The sequence below is a fragment of the Perca fluviatilis genome, chromosome 11 (assembly GCF_010015445.1).
Source record: "Perca fluviatilis chromosome 11, GENO_Pfluv_1.0, whole genome shotgun sequence".
In the NCBI taxonomy this organism is placed as follows: domain Eukaryota; kingdom Metazoa; phylum Chordata; class Actinopteri; order Perciformes; family Percidae; genus Perca; species Perca fluviatilis.
The window spans coordinates 24,821,391-24,842,584 of NC_053122.1; the positions used below are offsets into that span (position 1 = coordinate 24,821,391).

General features: G+C 43.4%; 1 protein-coding gene across 1 annotated transcript in view; it reads left to right on the forward strand.

The window, feature by feature from the left end:
• Positions 1 to 16,304, forward strand: part of ptch2 (patched 2) — a 29,451-nt gene extending 13,147 nt beyond the window's left edge. Inside the window, exons 6-23 of the mRNA XM_039816633.1 lie at positions 837 to 945; positions 1,059 to 1,145; positions 1,290 to 1,411; positions 2,409 to 2,556; positions 3,715 to 3,846; positions 3,957 to 4,112; positions 4,249 to 4,341; positions 4,494 to 4,619; positions 5,449 to 5,836; positions 5,962 to 6,486; positions 7,083 to 7,225; positions 7,403 to 7,583; positions 7,702 to 7,982; positions 9,534 to 9,671; positions 10,263 to 10,405; positions 13,396 to 13,801; positions 13,910 to 14,459; positions 14,673 to 16,304. Coding sequence (XP_039672567.1) covers positions 837 to 945; positions 1,059 to 1,145; positions 1,290 to 1,411; positions 2,409 to 2,556; positions 3,715 to 3,846; positions 3,957 to 4,112; positions 4,249 to 4,341; positions 4,494 to 4,619; positions 5,449 to 5,836; positions 5,962 to 6,486; positions 7,083 to 7,225; positions 7,403 to 7,583; positions 7,702 to 7,982; positions 9,534 to 9,671; positions 10,263 to 10,405; positions 13,396 to 13,801; positions 13,910 to 14,459; positions 14,673 to 14,707 — 3,763 coding nt within the window. The 3' untranslated portion in view covers positions 14,708 to 16,304. The remainder of the gene's footprint in view (positions 1 to 836; positions 946 to 1,058; positions 1,146 to 1,289; positions 1,412 to 2,408; positions 2,557 to 3,714; positions 3,847 to 3,956; positions 4,113 to 4,248; positions 4,342 to 4,493; positions 4,620 to 5,448; positions 5,837 to 5,961; positions 6,487 to 7,082; positions 7,226 to 7,402; positions 7,584 to 7,701; positions 7,983 to 9,533; positions 9,672 to 10,262; positions 10,406 to 13,395; positions 13,802 to 13,909; positions 14,460 to 14,672) is intronic.
• The last annotated feature ends 4,890 nt before the right edge of the window (positions 16,305 to 21,194 follow it).

Sequence of the window (21,194 nt, forward strand, 5' to 3'; positions counted from 1 at the left end):
ACTGAATCACAGAATATTGCCAATAATGTAGCATATTATTTACACTTTTTGCATATGTAATTTTAAGTACCAGCAATCAATACTATTAAAGTGGATTGATTCATTTTCTGAAGGATAAATAAAACGTTAAAAAAAATATTTTTCGATGCACCAGTAGGATATCTAGCTTTAAATTGATGCTAATTTATCAGTCAAGACTTTAGATAGACATTAGTGCCTACGGCAAGTAGACTATACAGGTCAAAACCGTGAGAAAGCTATTCATTTTAATAGATTAGAGTAGATTAATAGAACTTATTATAGAGCAAATTGTGAATATATCTCAAGGAGGAGGATGGTGGTACAGGTGAGGCTGAGCATTGAGTTTATTTGTCTGTGAACATCACACAACAAACAGTGTGAGAGTTCCCCCTTTGTTTCTCCTCTTATTCCCCACCTATATCCCTCCCATCCATCCTCCCAACCTTTCCCCTTCCCTCCCTCCTTATCAAGATGTTTGGGAGGCAAAGGTAATCGTTATGACTCAGTGCAGGACATTGAGGAATGGAAGTGAGCAGGCAGCCACTGTGTCTTTTCCACGGGCATTGTGGCAGCGTGAAACAGGATAATAAACGCTATTTTATCCTGTATCTGCAGCTAGCCTCCTGTGTAGCCCGGCACAACCAGGGAGAGAGATTTAAAGAATCATAGTTTTTTCTGCTCACAGTAAAGCATAGCAGGAATGCAGAGCCGTGCAGACCTGCAGGCACACAGTGAAAATGTATTTTTATTTTTACAGTTACTTCTTCAAGTTATTGTCATCAGGTGCTCATCATATGTGTGTCTTTGTTCTCCAGGGGTATGCCAGATATCCAGTGGATGAATCTAGATCCAGTCAAGCTGATGGAGGAGCTGAGTCAGTTCACCTCCCTGGAAGGATTTAAGGAGATGTTGGACAAAGCCCAGGTGGGACACACACATATACAGACTTACTGAATGAAGGACTACTAATTTATGAAAAATTGCTGGCTTTTTTTCCATGTACTGAGACGTTTTTATAACGTTGTTTGATTCCTTAGGTGGGACATGCCTACATGAACAGGCCATGTCTAGATCCCTCAGACCCTGACTGCCCTCTCAGTGCACCCAACAAGGAGCAAGGAGAGGTAATAACTCACACATAAGAAGTCAAGTTCAGTCATTATACACAAGAAGTTGTACGTAGATGAAAGTAGCACTCATAACTACAAAAGCACCTAACATATTTCTCTATGGTTTTCTGTCTTTTCCTCTGCTGCTCGTCCATTCAGAGTCCTGACATTGCTGGGCGTCTTCAGGGTGGTTGCCATGGTTTCAGTCAGAAGTTCATGCACTGGCAGGAGGAGCTGATCCTGGGAGGGCGGGTGAAGAGCAGCCAGGATATTCTGCTGAGGTATGTATTTATTATGACATGTAAAGAAAGATGAGACACTGCAGTTTGAGGGGATTTGACAGAGTATGGATTGGATTGTCCTTGTCTTATTGGAGGATGTGATTGTAAAGGGGGTTGTGAGATCACCGCCAGCTGAGCAGGCAGCCAGTCAGCTTGTTAGCCGCTGTGATTGTGGAATCTGTGTAACCCTTAATAACCTAACAGACACATGCTAGGAATGCCTGGTACTGAGAGGGATCGGTTTCCTGCATGACCCCTGTCCAGGATAGGCCAATTAAAGATGATTGACAGCCACATAAAGCCCCCCTACCCTGTTACACATTTGTTGTGTAAGGGACCAAAAAAGAAGAAGGGGGGAAAAAAAACAACTTTTCTGAAGCTGACCTGTCTTTAAATGTGACGCTCTCCAGAGTTTAGTTTTTTCCTATTGATTTCAACTGGATTTAAAAGCATGGCCAATACAAATGGAGTGACAGCGTTGGGTCAGAGCCCAGATCATGATCCACACAGGCCCAACAGAGCCTTGAATGAAAGAGGATTCCAGTTCCATCTGCAAGAGCCACACTTACTTATACTCTTGGATGTGATTTATGATCATTTCTTTCACATTTTGAGCAGCGCTGCTGCTCGCTGTGTTGTGCCAAGAAAACCTAAGGACATCTGGGATCGCAGCCGGGAGACCGGCAGAAAGGCAGACTAGATAACACCTGCTTTTAGCTGCTTACATTGGCAGACAGACAAGCAGGCAGGCAGGGAGGCTGACAAATCCTCGAAGAAAAGGCACCTGCCTTTAGTCATTTACAGAAAGGCATGTCCCTGTGTAGGTTAAGGGATACCAAGATCTAAAACAGTCTGACTGGATGATTTCTAATGTGCTTCTCATGAGATGGATGTTGGAGTTGCATTTTGAACTCAGCTTAACACACAATAAACCATGTTTGCAGGAGGAGCCAGACATCTCTAAGGTGTTCTAAGCTTACATCTGTGTGTTTTTCAGTGCGGAGGCTCTCCAAACCATGTTCCTGTTGATGAGTCCTAAGCAGCTGTACGAGCACTTTAAAGATGACTACGAGATCCACGACATAAACTGGAATGTAGAAAAGGCTACCGCCATCCTCGAGTCCTGGCAGAGGAAGTTTGTGGAGGTGAGAACATACCATCATATACATATCACACATTTCATGTATATTCAAAATTCTCACATATGTACACAAATAAAACAAATGCTCACATAAAGATGGTCAGAAGTACAGATTTTTATTGTAGCCACCAAGAAGAAGCAGTAGGAGGATGATAAAAAAAAAGGAGGCATTTCCTTGTCCCTGTGCAGTCTTGTTTTGCTTTGGCACACACACACACACACACACACACACACACACACACACACACACACACACACACACACACACACACACAGTGGGACTTATTCTGTGTCTGAATTCCATCAGTATTCAGCTCCCTTGTAAAGTGAATCATGGGGCAGACCAGGGCAATAGGTGTGTGTGTGTGTGTGTGTGTGTGTGTGTGTGTGTGTGTGTGTGTGTGTGTGTGCGTGTGTAGGCCAGCCATCTCTCTCTGTCAGAGCCCTAGTTATAGGAACAAGCTGTTGCTGTGATAGCTGACACCCACCACGGTGAGGGTAAGGAGAGAGGGGGGGAGGGAGGGAGGGAGGAGAGTGAGGGACATATGCAAGGGAGGAGAGGTAACAAACTCAAAACGTAAACTGACAGAGACATGACACCTCGTCCCGAAACATTAAAGAACAAGACGAGATCTATTTGAGATTCCGAGCGATGACTAAATGCGGACAGGTTAATAGCCTTGGGGGAGCTTGGGTCCATTCGTGGCACAGAGTGGAGAGAGCAGCCTCCCAAGCCATGTGATCCCATCCCTTTCACCTTTGACCTCACAACCTCTGGCATCTGTGCTCATTACTCCTCAGTTGTCATACATACACACACACTCTCGCACACACATGCTAGCATATCTAAAAACCCACACACACATCACTTTCACACACACATCAAAGCGACAGGATGCTTTTTCTGTTAGAGGGCCCTGAAATATGGTGCTGTAGGAGAAGTTTAAGGTAGCATTGGTCAGAGGGAGGAAATGTGTTTTAATGTGAAGAAAAAAAAAGTTACTCAGCATTTTGTAGTACATGAAACTATAACTCCAGTGCTTTCAGTATCTTCTTTTTGTCAATCTTATTGATAATTATTTAGGTAATGTGCTGAAGAATGTATAATTTGGTTCATTCTTTTTAGCTGGACCCGTTTGGATAATTGATCTTTATCTTTTAGGTGGTCCACCAGAGTATCCCATCTAACTCCAGCCAGTCCCTCCACGCTTTCTCCACCACCACCCTTAACGACATCATGAAATCTTTCTCTGATGTCAGCGTCATCAGGGTGGCTGGAGGATACCTGCTTATGGTGAGCATAATAATTGATTTAAGTAAATCGATTATGGCTAGTAAGTTCATGAAAAATGTTTAACTTTACTGTGAAATAACTGATATTTAATATGGATGTCTCCTCTCTAGCTGGCCTATGCCTGTGTGACCATGCTAAGGTGGGACTGTGCCAAGTCCCAGGGGGCCGTGGGGCTGGCCGGGGTGCTGTTAGTGGCTCTGTCAGTGGCTGCAGGACTGGGTCTCTGCTCCCTGCTTGGCCTCTCTTTCAATGCTGCCACCACACAGGTACTACACAAAGCAATCTGCATACATTTTCTGTGTTACATTACTGTAAGGATTATATTTAAAGGGGGTATTTCTGTGATTTAAAGCCCAGATTTCTTTTACGTGTAATGTTCATTTTGACCCTTTCCCATCCCAGGTGCTTCCCTTCTTGGCACTAGGGATTGGCGTGGATGACATGTTTCTGTTGGCTCATTCCTTCACAGAGGCTGGAAGTAACATCCCCTTTAAGGTACTTTTAAGAATCTCCTCTCCTCTCCTCTCCTCTCCTCTCCTCTCCTCTCCTCTCCTCTCTCCCTCCTCTCTCCTCTCCTCTCCTCTCCTCTCCTCTCCTCTCCTCTCCTCTCCTCTCCTCTCTAAACGTTGTCTGTTTTTGTTTTAAAGGACCGGACAGGAGACTGTTTGCGTCGCACCGGCACCAGTGTGGCTCTAACTTCCATCAACAATATGATTGCATTCTTTATGGCTGCTCTCGTACCCATTCCTGCCTTGCGAGCTTTCTCTTTGCAGGTATGTTTTGCACACACCCTCATGCGCATGCGCACAGACATAAACATGTGTACACAATCGCACACTGAGAGGCCGGAGGCTCCTTTGAAAATGAAAGAGATAACTTAAGAGAGGTGACATTCATTCAGAGCAAGGAAAGCCTTTGTTCCCAGTTTTATTGTCGCTGCACCTACAGGGCCATTTTTAGTGTTTGCGTGTCTCTGAATGTGTGTGTGTGTGTGTGTGTGTGTGTGTGTGTGCATGTGTATAATGTGGAATAATCAGAGCAAAGAGAGTGATAAACAGACAGAGAGAGAACGAGAAGGAGAGGGAGGGAGGAGTGGATCAGTATATCACTGGCCCGTCAAGGCGGTTTGCTCTGATCTGTGACTAACTGTGGGTGGTCTGAAACACACAAGCAAACACACACATAGATGCACACATCACACATACTTGAAACCACAGCCAGTTAGAATGTCAGCTTCAGGGGCTGGGGTGAGTGGGGAGGCAGCGGCGGTGGTGGTGAAGGGTGATGTTTTTGCTCAGACTCGCAACATATATGTATATATATATATTCCCTTCCTGCTCCTTTCTCTCTTTCTAGTAGTTCTTTCATTCTGGCACTCTTTTCTTCTTCCTTCTGGCTCGCTTAGTATTCCTGGCTGGTGATTTAGAGTATAATGCCTTTCTTTACTTTCTGGGCTGTGGTCTGAGATACTAAAAAAGAATAAAAAAAAAAGGAGCCCTGACTCTCCCCAGCTGGGTTAGGGTGTCTGTAATTTCACATACTGTTCTCTGTCTTTTCTCACTTTGTTTTTCTCATTTGGTCTCTCTGTGTTTCTTTCCCTAGGCGGCCATTGTGGTCGTGTTTAACTTCGCCATGGTGCTGCTCATCTTCCCTGCCATCCTCAGTTTGGACCTCCACAGGCGTGAGGATAAGCGTTTGGATGTCCTCTGCTGCCTGTACAGCCCCTGCTCCGACCGCGTCATCCACCTCTCTCCGCACGAGCTGTCAGACGCTGGGGAGCAGCCGCACACGCCTACGACGGCAACAACACACACGCACCAGTACTCGGCGGGATCGACAATCACCACCAGCACCCAAATCACCACCACAGTGCAGGCATTCACGCAGTGTGACGCAGCCGGCCAGCATATCGTCACAATCCTACCACCTACCTCACAGATCTCCACCAGCCCGCCATCCATCATCCTCTGCCCCACTTCACAGTCACAAGGTATATATTGCTATATTAAGATCCCGACAATTATGTTATTTTGTACACAGCGTTCTCTAAAAGTCAGTATGAATAAATCACCATACCAAAATCACTAATTTCCTGCTTGTATTTCCTATCCCCAGCCATCACACCTTCCCCCACCACCACCTCTGTGCAGGACCCCTACGGCTCCCAGCTCTTCACCCCTACGTCCAGCTCCACACGGGACCTCCTAGCTCAGGTGGAGGATTCCAAATCGGGAAAGAAGTGCGTCCCACTCCCTTTCCTGCACTGGAACCTGTCCAGCTTCGCCAGGGAGAAATACGCCCCTCTGCTCCTCAAACCCAAAAGCAAAGCCATCGTGGTGGTTCTCTTTCTGGGCCTCCTGGGCCTCAGCCTGTATGGGACCACCATGGTGCACGACGGCCTCTACCTAACCGACATTGTGCCACGCGACACCAAGGAGTATGATTTCATCGACGCCCAGTTCAAGTATTTCTCCTTCTACAACATGTATCTGGTGACCATGGATGGATTTGATTACGCCCAGTCACAGAGGCTGCTGATCCAGCTGCACAACGCCTTCAACTCTGTTAAATACGTGGTCAGAGACAGCGACAACAAACTGCCCCGAATGTGGCTGCACTACTTCCAGGACTGGCTAAGAGGTAAGAAATCGGGCTCAGAAATGTTTTTTTTTTCTTTTTGAGTGAGTCAGGTAATAAATTACTCTCTGTCCCCCTGGGAGTTTTTGATGTCAGAATCCGGTAGAGGGTGCAACAGGTTTTTTCAGGTGTGCTTCTTTTACTAAGGACAGAAGTGAATGTGTGTGTGTGTGTGTGTGTGTGCAGAGGTGAGAATGTGTGAAGGGTGAATAAAAGTTCAGTCACGCTGTTTACCCCCATCCACCTGGGCTAAGGGGTGGTGCAGTAGACGGGTTGGGGTCATAGGTTATCTTTGCATGTGTGTGTGTGTCTGTGTGTGTGTGTGGGGGGGGGGTGTATGTCCTCAGGCCAGAACTTGTCAGAGGCCCAGTCAGGAGGAAGTGATAACCAACAGGTCAATTAGAGCCAGCTGAAAATAACCAAAAAAAAAGAAATGGAAAAGGAAACTTGATATTTCACATTTTTAACGTCACTGCTCACACACACAGACACACAGGAAAGCTCCTATAATTTTTATGATAATATAAATCATAATATTTATAAATGACAACCACCTTAATCGTTTCTCTTCTTTTCTGTGTGTTTTACCTCACACGCAGGTCTTCAGGCTGCTTTTGATGCAGACTGGCAGGCAGGCAGGATTACCTCTGACAGCTATCGTAACGGCACAGAGGACGGAGCGCTGGCGTACAAGCTCCTCATCCAGACCGGCTCCAAGAAAGAGCCTTTTAACTACAGCCAGGTATGTCTACAAGAGCTACACGAAATACTTCAAAACACAAATCCACATGTCATTCTTACAACTCTGTGTGGCATTGTGGAGAACTACCTTATCAGCCGTCTTTTTACCATTTGTTCGGACAGAAACTCAACACATGAATGGCCATTCAATTTTAGAATTTTTTTCTAATCTCTCTAGCTGACTTCTCGTCGGCTGGTGGACGCAGAGGGTTTGATCCCGGCAGAGGTGTTTTACATTTACCTGACAGTCTGGGTCAGTAATGATCCTCTGGGCTATGCTGCCTCCCAGGCCAATTTCTACCCCCATCCTAGAGAGTGGATTCACGACAAGTATGACACTACAGGGGAGAATCTGCGCAGTAAGTATCTTATGGTAACGCATTATTTAGGCAAGAGTGGATACACCTAAAAAAATGCCATGCAGAACAAACAGCAAATGATCTCAAATCTCACCTTTTATCTTTTCTTCTCTTGCAGTCCCAGCTGCAGAGCCCCTGGAGTTTGCCCAGTTCCCCTTCTACCTGAACGGCCTTCGCCAGGCCAGCGACTTTGTGGAGGCCATTGAGAGTGTGCGCTCCATCTGCGACGAGTTTAGTCGCAAGGGCGTGTTAAACTACCCTAACGGATACCCCTTCCTGTTTTGGGAGCAGTACATTGGTCTCAGACACTGGTTCCTGCTGGCAATCAGCGTGGTGCTGGCCTGCACCTTCCTGGTCTGTGCGATTCTCCTGCTCAACCCCTGGACTGCCGGCATCATTGTAAGCAAGCAATCAGTTTGCCCGACAACTCTTCATCATACCTCTTCCTCACCCTTCCTATTGCTCCTACATTCTCTACCTCATGCTACCTCAACAACATCATTAGCCCCTTCCTGCTCTCACTTTCTTCTCACCCTTCTCAGCACAGCTCAATAACACTGTCTAGGGGGCCCTTTTTTCTCTGTGGAGGGCCACACGCACACACACACACACACACACACACACACACACACGGGGACCTTTGTCATTCTAATGTAGGCTGGGCCAGCCTTAGAAAAGGAAATGCAAAGGAGCAAGAAAGGCTTTGCCCTCCTGAAGCCTCTACCTCCAACTCCCTCACTGCTTTTGTCAGAGGGAGAGGGAGAGACTTTGGGACAGGACAGATCTGCTCAGTTGCGACCTTGGCCTGCTCAACCCATCCATCAGGGATGTGTGTGTGTGTGTGTGTGTGTGTGTGTGTGTGTGTGTGTGTGTGTGTGTGTGTGTGTGTGTGTGTGTGTGTCTGTGTGTGTGTGTGTGTGTGTGTGCGTGTGCGTGCGTTGTGTGTGTGAGAGAGAGAGAGAGAGAGAAAGAGACAGTCTGAGTGTTCAGCGATTGGAAAACATTTCACACACAAGCTGGTGGGACCGGTGGTCCTTAAGGGCCCCCCAAACGGACACACATACACAAATCCACATATCCCCGACCACTGGGGGGGCTGCAGTGTAGCACAACAACAGTGCCAGTTTCAGTTGGAATGTGTTTAATTTAAGTAGGGGTCCGTAGCAGCACTGATTGAGACAGCGACATAACACAGACTCTTCAGACAGAGAGAGAGAGAGGCACAGCTACATGCATGTACGGTTTCTAAGCATCAGCCTGCCTGTGAAGGTTTCACTGTATGTGGTCGAGCAGTAAAACAGCTTTTATCATTTCCAATTTAACCGTGCCCCAGCTCGGAGCCCCTGCTGGGATCAAAAGCTCCTGTTGGCCAGGAACCGTTTTCTCCTCCTTCTTTTCTAAGACTGGTTGTTGTTGTTGTTTGCATTGCGGTTTACAGTAATATCGCACTTTTACTATTAAGACATTAGTAAACCGAAACACTGAATTACACTGCAAGATGTTGCATTAAAATATCGGAAACAATAAAATAAACAAACAGGCTGCTATCTCGTGAAAAACAAGATAATTTGTTTTCCACAAACCCAAACAGATGTGTATGGGGTTCTGATAGTGACAGAGTGCCCACACTCTGTTGTCTCAGGCGCTGTCAATCATTTCCACAACCTCTGAGAAGGAAGAGGAGAAAGAGAATGAGGGAGGGAGGGAGGGGAAGGTATTAGCCTCAGGGTGGGTAATTTGATGCCATGTGGTTGAGACCCTGAGCACAGGGTCAAACATTGTGTGGGCTGAAGAGGCAAAAGGGCTCAACTCAGTCACTAAGGAAGGCATTTTCACTTTTATTGTTAACATGCTTTTATTTTTGTTTCCTAATCATCTCACTGTTTCTCAAATACTGGCAGTTAGAAATGGTTCACTTTGTAACGCTTTATTTCCATGGCTTTATTTCAGGTGTTTATCTTGGCCATGATGACGGTGGAGTTGTTTGGCATCATGGGTCTGATTGGAATTAAGCTGAGCGCCATCCCTGTAGTCATTCTGATTGCCTCTGTGGGCATTGGGGTGGAGTTCACCGTTCACATCGCACTGGTAAGTCAAGACTCAGCACAAAGCAAGAGAACACACACGGATTAACTGTTAGGGGGACTAAGCTCCTACACTTAAACACCTACTTTACTTGAAACCTGATGCTTTGGTCTAAATGTTAAATACCTACTACAGATTTAGACATATGACCTTACTATTTGCAAAAAATTAAATTTAAACATATGACCTTACTATTTGCAAAAAATTACATTTAACCAGTAATATTTTGTATTTTTTTTTTATTATTGATTAAATGTATTTGTCTCGCTACAAGGATTTGTAATTGACATTTTATAAAAGCAATAAGCTGCATTGCAAACATTTGTTTTAAAATCAGTGCAAAGCATAGACTCCTGTGGCTCAATGCCTAAATTGGAAAGTGGAACAGGTCAAATAGGTGTCATTAAAGATTTACAAGGAAACTTTTGGCTTCCGAGTTTATGCTGGCAGCTTTTTAGCAAAGTGTACTGTCTTGTAGTGTAGCGTTGTGATTCCCAACAAAAACCAAATGCAGGAATGCCAAGCCTCGCCGCAAGCACAAGTTTTGGGTGATAGGCAAGATTTTCAACTCATTTCTCCTCCCCTCCGCCACAGGGCTTCTTGACAGCGATCGGCAACAGAAACAAGCGCTCGGCAGTGGCTCTGGAGCACATGTTTGCCCCGGTGGTTGACGGAGCGATCTCCACGCTGCTTGGCGTTCTCATGCTTGCAGGGTCAGAGTTTGACTTCATCATGAGGTGAGACGCTGTGTGTGCTGCATCTGTGTGTATGTGTGTGTGGCAATGTATGTGATACATTTGTGCTTCTGTGTGAGAGAGTGACAGTATTCACTCACACAGCGATGGTGTCTGCACCCTCCACAGCCCATTTGTTACCTTCAGAAGTAGCAGTGTTTTGGTTGTACGCCATTGGTGTGTGTGTGTGTGTGTGAGCAGCCAGTTGTCTAGCCTCACTTGGGGACAGGAGGAAGCCTTGTGGGGGGTCAGGGGTGCATGCAGGTGGAAATGTTATACCCCTATTTATGCACACACACAGTGAAAATATGCACCTGGTTCTGTCACTCTGGGCACACACACACCCATCTCCCCAACGTCAGAGCACAACAAATGGGGAAAACATCAAGGGTGTGTAGCAGCTGCTCGTAAACATGGAAGTGTTTTGCTACCCACTGGGTGATGTCTCCCTCTCTCTCACTCTCTCTCTCTCTCTCTCACACACACATACAACAGGCAATCTGTAAAAATTCCTATCATCCGTTTGGCATTCTGTCCCTCCTAGTTGGGTGCTAAAGTGGAGCTAAATTTGAACTGGTCAGCCAGTCAGATGGTCTGAAGCCCACCAACAGACATCACTCCCCTCTGTGTGTGTGTGTGTGTGTGTGTGTGTGTGTGTGTGTGTGTGTGTGTGTGTGTGTGTGTGTGTGTGTGTGTGTGTGTGTGTGTGTGTGCGTGCGCTTGCGTGCATGCATGCATGTAAATTGTGTGTACTTGTGTGTGCATGTGTTTTCTACCACTATTTCATGGTCAGAGTGGAAAAAAAGGCGAATAGCTCGATGTTTTTCAGCCAAATGTGGTCTAGGCCCAAACCCCAAACCACAACCTTGAGCTCACAGACTGCAACAGGCCTCCATGACATAAAAAGCACAGTTTTTCTGCAGAAATAGTGACAGAAGCGGAGAGAGAGGAGGAGAAATACTCTGAGGGTGGCTTCCTTGCAAGGATATGAAGTCCTGGTGGGTGGGTAGATTAACGTATCCTCCACAGTGTCGGATTGGAAAGATAAAGAGGTGGAAATAGGAAAGAGAAATTGAGAGGAAATGGGAAATAGGACTGGGAAGAAGGAAGTCAGAGAGAGCATTTTCAGCATGTTGTTTTTCTTCTTTTCTCCCATGGTTCTGTGCAAGATAATTTTCAGAGGAGGTGGGGAGAAAGAGGGACAGAAAGGTTTAGTATCTCTGTTGGAGGTCTTGTTTAGCTGTAGCTGTAGCTGTGGTCGGGTGAATGGGGCAAGCCAGAGCTGGCTAGCCGGGGAGTAGCATAAATATACTGCTGTAAACATCTCCTGGCCTTGTAATGCACTGAATAAACAGCAGGCCTAATTCAGCTCGGCTCAGAGTCCTCTCTCTCATGCGCACACATGCGCGGCACATATGATTGCACACATACACACACAAGGAAAAATGCACATATGTACAGGCATGTAAACACTTACGCTCTCTTTCTCTCACGCACACATACACACACATGGCTCCTCAGGCCCTGACAACGAATGGAAAAGATTACAGTTTATATAAACAACAGAATTCCTAACAGTGAGACACTGTTGGAGGTCCCACCAACGTCTCACTCTCTTTCTTTCTGTCTCACTTTTCTCTTTTTTTCACCATGTAAAGAAGTTATTTTGTAGTGAAATAAGCAAGTGAGCCAAAGAGTGGAGGCCAATGCTCTGCCGGAAAGGATGACAACCTATTTGCGATTTCAGCGTCCATGCTTTAATTCAATAAAGCGTATAGATTAAATATCTGCGTGTGGTGTCGTTGGCTTGAGCACACAGCAAGACATTGAAAATATTTCCCTCAAGTGTTTTGTCAAAAGTGGTTAGGATGACATGCTTTATGGACAGGTTAAAAAAGAAAATATGTCAGCGAGAGTGGGGGGCCTGACACTGGTGCGGGTAAGAGTTGCGAAATAACACCCAACATGCAAACCAGGAACTTTTTCCTGAAGAGTGAACTTTGTCAATTGAAGTAGTAGTAATAATCATTGCAGTAGTCCATTCCGAGGAGAGAAGCATATTTCCAGAACACCACGCAGCTATTATCCCTGTCCTTGTTGGCTTTTCTCTTTTTCATTCCAACAATCATTTTTTTCCTCCCCCTTTATTTTACCTCTTTAAGTCTGGCTAGTGGTTAGCATCTCACTGTCTCTCTCTCGCTCTGCTTTCTGTTAGTGTTTAAGTGGAGTCCTCTCTAATTTTCTTGGGAAGCTCTTTCTTGTGGCCTGCCTCCACCCCTGGCCTCCTCAGAGCTCCACTGAGAAGCACGCCACACACACACACACACACACACACACACACACGCACACACACACAGTGTGAGTGAAAAACAGAGCGAGAGAAAGTCTTGTAGCAGCAGCAGTAGAGGCATCAAAGCATGTTTTAGTTGGACTGAGCTGGGAATCAGATTTGCCCTCCCTGCCTTTGATACACAAACACTGGGCTTTCCCTGACTTCTTCCCCTGAGCTACTTCCCTTCCTCATGTGCCAACTACAGTATGTTTATGTGTGTTTGGGGTTGTGCACGGGCATGTGTGTGTTTGTGTGTTCTTGTCCATACAAAACATCAGACCACTGTGGTCTTGTCCATTTGTGTGTGTGTGTGTGTGTGTGTGTGTGTGTGTGTGTGTGTGTGTGTGTGTGTGTGTGTGTGTGTGTGTGTGTGTGTGTGTGTGTGTGTGTGTGTGTGTGTGTGTGTGTGTGTGTGTGAGATCTAGCTGATGCAGGCAATAGGCCAGAAGAGAAGTGTCAGGCAGACCTGTTCATTCTAAACACAGAGGTGCTTTGGTATAGCCAAACCTAACTAGCCTAGCCTAACTAAAGTCGCTACCAGCTTACAAGAAGAGATACCACTAACTAGTTTTAATTAGAAACTGGTTCTTCCTCACACTCAACTGAATCTTCTTTAGGTTCCTGTTCAAACTAACGTATACCTCATCTCTCCATTGTTCAGGTATTTCTTTGCTGTGTTGGCTATCCTCACTGTATTGGGGATGCTGAATGGCTTGGTCCTCCTGCCAGTCCTCCTGTCCATGATGGGCCCTCCAGCTGAGGTCACCCCGGTTGACAATGCCAGCCGCTTGCCGACGCCTTCCCCTGAACCCCCACTGCCTCCACCCATGACCCACCATGGGTACTACACGGGCCACCACAACCCACGGTCGTCTCGTCAACAGGCTTTTTCGGAGTCGTCAGACTCTGAGTATTACTCGGAGATGACCACCACGTCAGGGATCGGGGAGGAGGATTATAAGTACTGTGACCAGAGCGCGTACATAGCATCGCAGACCAACATTCCACCTGCAACATCTCACATACTGCTGGAAGCCAGCAAGAATCCAAGCTTCCCCAAGCTTACGGTACGCTGCATGACCACACTGATAAGATTGAAACCCTTCCTGTATGTTCAAATGTGCTTCAAATTTGTGTTTTTCTGCAAGTAAACAATGAAACATTATTTGTTGTAGGTGGTGAAGCCATTCAGGGAAAATGCAACAGGCACTGGCGGAAGGATAGAACCATTAAATGAATCTTCCCACAACGCACAGTCACCTCTCGGCTCCCAGGTTACATGTTGGGATGGAAACAAGCAACAGCCGGGCCTCCAGAGGCTCCAGGCACAACACTTACCCAGCGACAGAGCTAACTTCCCTGGGAGGACTTGTCAAAGTGGCCCCAGGCTGCAGAACGCCAGAGGGCCTCAGCCAAACAGGACTAAAGGGCCGAGCTATAGCAATAGCAACTCCGCCCTGCCGACGGGCTGCACAGGGGGACCTGTTACCATGGTAACGGCCACAGCCTCTGTGACGGTGGCTGTGCATCCAACCTTGCCAGGGGCGGCATACCAAGGCTATATGCATGAAGGTTTTGACACGGACAGTGAGTCGGACTGTTTTGAGGCTGCTAAGAGGACTGGTGACAAAACAAACTTTTCTTCATGTAAGAGAGACTCTTTAGAGCTCCAGGACTTGGAAGCAACACAGAGCCAGACAGAGCATCAAATCGGCAAGACAAAAGGTGAGTTCGTAACCAATCAATCTCAGATTTACCTGACTTTCAATCTTCTAAAAATGCATATTGAGAGCTGACATTTCACCAAAGAACAAATCAAGGAATACACGTAGTTTTCTCATCGGATTTCCATTCTTTCTAGCCTTCACTTCTCTTTCTTTAAATGCCCGTTTTGCAATGTCTGACCCTTCTCTCTTGTCTCTGTTTTTTCTGCTGTAGGTGGGTTGAGGATCCAGGCAGCCAAAGATTGCTAGACTGTCTGCCACACCCTGCCTTCTCTCTTCGAGTCTCTGGCTGCTTCTCCAGAGCACCTTGGCGCATCACATGGCGTCACATCACATGTTGAACTCTCAACTGTACATAGACTTCACACAAAAAGGATTTATTTCAAGGACATATTAAGAGAAAATGACATTTTAAGAATTATATAAATCTATGAGTATATATTTTAATACTAAACAAGAAGGAAGCTATTTAAAAGAGTACTGTATAACTTGGGTATACTCTTGTGTAAAAGTTAAGATGTAAAAGATTATTTTTTTGTGGGGCGGTTGATTGTTTTTCCCCCCACAGTGTATAGAATAAGAAATGTGCTATATGTAAAAAGTGTCCAGAAAAAGTGAGATGTTATTAAGATATTAGGCTATTGAACATACATGGTCAGTGTTTTATTTCTATTTGTATTATGTTCTCTTTTTTTGCTGCTACACACTACAACATTTTAAGTGATTTGCCTTAAAAAATGCAGTACCCTTTCCTCCCCCTCTGGTTTTACAGTGTTTTACTGTGAGATATTCTGCATCTGAAACATTCTCTGTTGTAGTTTAATTATAGATGCTACCTGTCACAGTGTGCACTGTAGAAAAAGAAAAAGAAAGACAAAAAAGCAGAATTACACAGCAGATACTGTTTTCTTAACAGTAGAAACCGTCGTGCCTTCAATTTGTCTCCTTATCCTTGTCATCACAGCATTCAGCGCTCAGTATTATGTCCTTGCTTTGGTGTATGTATGTTTTGTCTCGTCCAGAAACAGAATGTTTGTCAAGAAGCAGTAGTAGACTGACGTTTGCCAGTTATCACCATTATCTGTCCATCTATCTGAATATTGCTGAATGTGATTCGTCAGCCAGCATGCTGACAGAGTCACACCTAACTCATTTTTCATGTTACATTTTGTCTGGGTGTCCCAACGTCTTGTGCAGTTTTAAACTACTTGAAGGAGCTGTGATAAGATTTTTTTTCTTCAGCAGTTTTTGTAAGCTCTACAGTGGGTGAATTAACATTTGTCACTTAGTGTTTGACAATTGTTCACCTTCTTGTATTATTTTGAAAGGGAATTATAAAATCCAATGCAAAGGGAGTGATTTTATTATGTTATTTTTATTTTGCTGGCTGCTTTAGAGTTGTAACACGCTCATGTTGTTTCGACCCTGTGCAAATATTACATTGTGTAAACTGGTTCAGTCTTCATAATGCTCCAACCTGCTCTGACTCACTTTCTAATGTCTCACTCTTCTTGCTAATACGAACCTCATATATGCCACATTACATTTTCTTTCATTCTTAGGATTTTCATGTAATTTGCTTTACAAAGTTTCCATTGTTGTTGTTGTTCAGTATTGGTCTCATCACTGCCGGGTTAAATTGCAGGGAAAAACTTGCGGATCTATTTTTTCATTTCATTTTTTAAGTGGCAGCTTTGTTTTCTTTTGTACATATGAAAGAAAAGTTGAGTAGCTACTGTGCAGTTGTGAATACTTAAGCAGAATGAGCAAAGCACCATTTACAGTTTGATCAGACCGTAGACCGCCAGCAGGTGTTGTCAGACAGTGGTGAGGAGTTTAAAAGGGAGGGTGGGGGAGCTCCTGCATTGGTTTGTAGTTTATTTCAAAAAAAAAAAACGTTAATGTCATGCCATATAAATTATTTATATTAAAATTTTATTTTTGTAGTTTGTACAGATGTTAGTATCTAGACTGAAGTTCTATTTTTAAAGAGTGAATATATATATTATATATAAATATATCTATTTGTTGCCGAGTTTGTTTTTGTTTTGTTTGCATTTTGGGATGGGGGAGGGGGTTGTGGGGGGTTGTGGGTGGGAGGGGTTGACAACACTTTAGAGCAGAGGCCTTTTTTGGTGGAGAAAAGGGGGCAGTTGAAGGACGATGAAGGAGAAGGTGTGTAGGACTGTGTCACTGTTACACCTTGTTTTTACATTTCCTCTTGACCCTTCCTTCTTCATTGTCTTTTTTTTATGTTCTTGTCCATGTCTAAAACACTGTGACTTCTGAAAACTATGCTCAAGAAAACCCTCGTGTGACCGTTATGTTCCATCACCTGCTATAGAAATTTAACTAACAAAATAAATTGAATGGAAAAAGTGTTTCTGTGGTCTTTGCCAGTATCTTTTTTGAGTGTGGGTTTGTTTGTGTTTACCTGTGACCCTGCAAAGATAGAGGGTCAGGACTGTCCCAAATGCGAACAAGCTAAACTACAAACTGACAGTGTTTACTGGTTAAACATAGTGGTTAAATAGGCCTACTTTATTATGCATTGTTAAGGTGTCAAACAAAAGGTTGGATTTCAGTATGTTGATATTTTAAACCCAGAAGTATCCCCGTATCAAATACGAATTTATTTGTAGGCCTAAATCTCATTGAAACAATGAAATTGGCTAGATGCTCAAGACTCTTATTAGATCTCTCAGCCTCATTAATCATGGAAAAACACAATTCTTTCTAGTCAAGAGAAGTTATACAGGACAAATCACATATGCACATGTGACAATCAGTAGGCCGTCATTGTTAAAGGTATTACTGCACCGGCAAAAGATTAATTGATTGATCCTTGATAGGACATTGGATCATTGATACGTGCTATTATAAATTAAACACATAATGGAGAATGAGTTTTAGATTAAAAACTGTTTTACCCAGTTCACAGAGGTTACCAAAAATCAACTAAATTTCTGAAAATCAGCATTGATTATGAATCCCCTGATGCATCAAAACAGTTTAAGAATATGAACCTATTACATTCGGTGTGCAATGCCTGGTTCATTTTTTGTACATCAGCCATAATTTAAACTGAACTCATGAGATGCTAATGAAATCCAAATAAATTTCATCTAAAATATAGCTCCCATGCAAGCCATTTCAGCAAGTCTCTGCCTGAACTTAAATATTTGATCCACAAATATTCCAAAAGCATTGTTTAATTAACAGACTTGATCATATGTCTTATTTCCCCCAACTAGCACCCAGACACCCAAGATGACAACGTCAGTTAGTCCATTCATCCGCATCTTTCCTACAGAACATTCCATCATTGACAATTAATATGGAGGTTTTGCATGGTCCCCAGAGGATGATCCTGGTAACATCTTTGACCTTTTTGTCGAGTGCTACTATCAATCAAATGTTTTCCCGCAACCAACACTTTGACCCATACCAAGTTGTCTCCAAATGTAAATTTGGATTTCTCTAAAAGTTTGCCGCTGGCATTCATAGTCACCAGAGAATTAACCATTTCACTCTGTTAACTTGACTCTAGCGCCACTCTCAGGCATAAAATGTCAACCTCCTCTAACTCCACCATCAGGATACATTTCATATTTATATTTTCAGCCCCACCACTGTTCTTATATCTACATGAATACCATTATTTGACATGTTTGTCTATTGGCATAATGTGGGTTGTGATGATTGCTAGCAGGGCTTTGTCAAGTGCAGTCAGGAGACTCGATAGCATGACACAGTCAGGATTATTGTAATACCCTAAGAAGCCATTTGTGGACTTTTTTGTATAACATGAAGAGTTTTATGGGTATTGCCTAAGCCCTATCATTATTATAATGTAGATAGATCATAATTAAATTGATAATTCCTTGCAGGATAGAATTAGATTGCTTTTAGTTTGTGTTTTATTGTTATTCCATCATGCCTGAGGTGAGTGTTTCTATATTGTGCAACACTGCTTCCTGTCAGTCACCTGACACCCACTGAAAGACCCAGTGGGTTTAGGAAATAATCCCTCAAAATGTGTTACCTTACACACTGTCACATTCCTGCTTGTTTGATACGATTTCTTATTACATTGTTGGATGCAAACATTTGGCAATATGTGTTTTCTTACTGCAGAGTTTAAAATGTCCCCACTTCATGAACAATGAATTTATACTGAATCCACTGAACTGGAGCGTTGAACCACCTGGAAAGTGTCTGGGATCACTGGCTTCCTGGATCATTGTTGTGACTCGTCTGTCTAAATCTCTGCCATTGTGAATGCACACACACACACACACACACACACAAGCATACACACAAGCATACACACAAGCGTTGGCACAAATATCACTACTAAACTGAAGTCTCAAACACAAAACAAACTACATACTCACACGCATACACTTATATACACCCCCATGCTGACTCCTCATACACAAATATACACACATGTACACACACACACACACACACACACACACACCGGCCCACCTGTGTAGATGAAAGGTAGATGCTGTAAATTCCTTTGCTTCTCACACAACAGCTCCTCGTTTGTCAGCCCAAGCAAAGCAGCCCGTCTGAATCTGATACCTCAGTCTTTTGAAGTTACTGTCATGCACGTCCACCTCTAAACCAAACCGCAGACACACACACACACACACACACACACACACAAACGCTCACAGTACACAATGTTAATACCAAGTGCCTAGCTAAACTTTGATTCTATTTATTTAGTATGCAATCTCACACACACACCCCAAAGTAGTAAACTATACTGTCCAAATTGATTTAGTTTTAAAGTTGTAGGTTAATGAGAACATATTTGCCCCCTAAGTGATGTCATCCTGGGAGCACATGTTGTATTTAATGTTACAGGTCGGTGACAAGAAAATGAAAACATGCTGTCCAGTTATGGGTCACAGCAGGGCTGGAGCCTATCCCAGCATGTATTTGGTGGAAATCAGCTAAACAACTGTTAAGAATAATATTCACAGCTATGAACAAAGGAGCAAGAAGGAGAACACAGGGGGTAAAATGCAACCTTCACCCAAAAAAGGCAACCTTACTTCAGTGTGCCTTGCTAATCACTAAGCCACTCTACCACATCTTTATAATCAAAATACTTATTGCATTTTATGTGGTTGTAATATTAAAACATTCTAATTTAAGGATACACCGAGGCAAGACATACACATTTTGAAAGCACCCATTCATTATCTTCTTAATGCCCCAGAAAGAAAATGAAATAATCAGAAACAAATGTTGTGACACAGGCTGGTTTCAATAGACACACACACACAAAACTCTTTGGTTTATTTGAGTTTCCCACAGGCATTAGGCATTGTACAGAGGTGTATCAGATAAGAAAAGAGAGCTTACTTTACTTTTGTAACTGAATTTGTCTTTATGTTTTGCTTAGGAGGAGGCTATTCAGGGTTTTGATAGGTATGTGACAACAGGATGGTATATGAGTATGGAAAGACCATAATTTAACCAAAAAAACTGATGTTAACTTTACCCACAGGGGTGTTGTTCTTTATGTCTGATTCTGACCTCTGACCTTCATGTAAAGGGATTGGATTAAAAAATATATATATATAGAAACAATTTTATGTTTAACATTAATTTTAAAAAAAAGTGAGGATATTGAACTTCTAGTCCCCTTGTTTGAATACTGTCTGACAGAAAATAAATGAAAGACCTTAAAAAAAATTCTGCCATCACATGAATGTGGTGTCAAGATGTTTCTAATATACGCCATCTGCATTCTCACATGAATTACTGGTGTGTGTGTGTGTGTGTGTGTGTGAAGCAGTGTTGATCACATGATTGTATAAATCTATGGAATTAATTCACTTGCTGTGACAGAGCAGTACAAAAACAATTCAATATAATTTTCTATCTTGGCATCTTTTTCCGTCTCTGTCCCTCTTATCTGTCTTCTCTATCATTGGCACAATTATTGCTAAAACACTTCAGCCAAAAAACAGAATAAAGTGATGTAGGTTATAATAATTGCACTTTCTGGGGCTCCGGCTTCCTTCAACCATTCCAAGGCACATTATTGGACATATTTCTTAGAAGTGAAATTAGGGTAACAGAGAAAAGTGAAATAAGATAAGATAATAACAATGGAACATTACAGTCTACAGTATAGCATAATAGAATCACAGGCAGCATGAACATACAACCTTACGGTAAATCTACATGAGTGAGAGAGAGCAGTGAATGTACAGTATCTCACAAAAGTGAGTATGCCCCTCACATTTTAGTAAATATTTCATTATATCTTTTAATGGGACAACACTGAAGAAATTACACTTTGCTACAATGTAAAGTATTAAGTGTACAGCTTGTATAACAGTGTAAATGTGCTGTCCCCTCAAAATAACTCAACACACAGCCATTAATGTCTAAACCGCTAAAGTGAGTACACCCCTTTGTTAAATTCCCATAGAGGCAGGCAGATTTTTATTTTTAAAGCGCCCATATTATGCTCATTTTCAGGTTCATAACTATATTTTAAGGTTTTACCAGAATAGGTTTACATGGTTTAATTTTCAAAAAACACCATATTGTTGTTGTACTGCACAGCTCTCTCTCACTGCTGCAGATCCTCTTTTCACCTGGTTTCTGTTTTAGCTACAGAGTGAGACCTCTTTTCATCTTCTTCTTCTGTACTATCTTTGATTGCACTCGCACATGCGCAGTAGCTCAGATGTAGAGCATG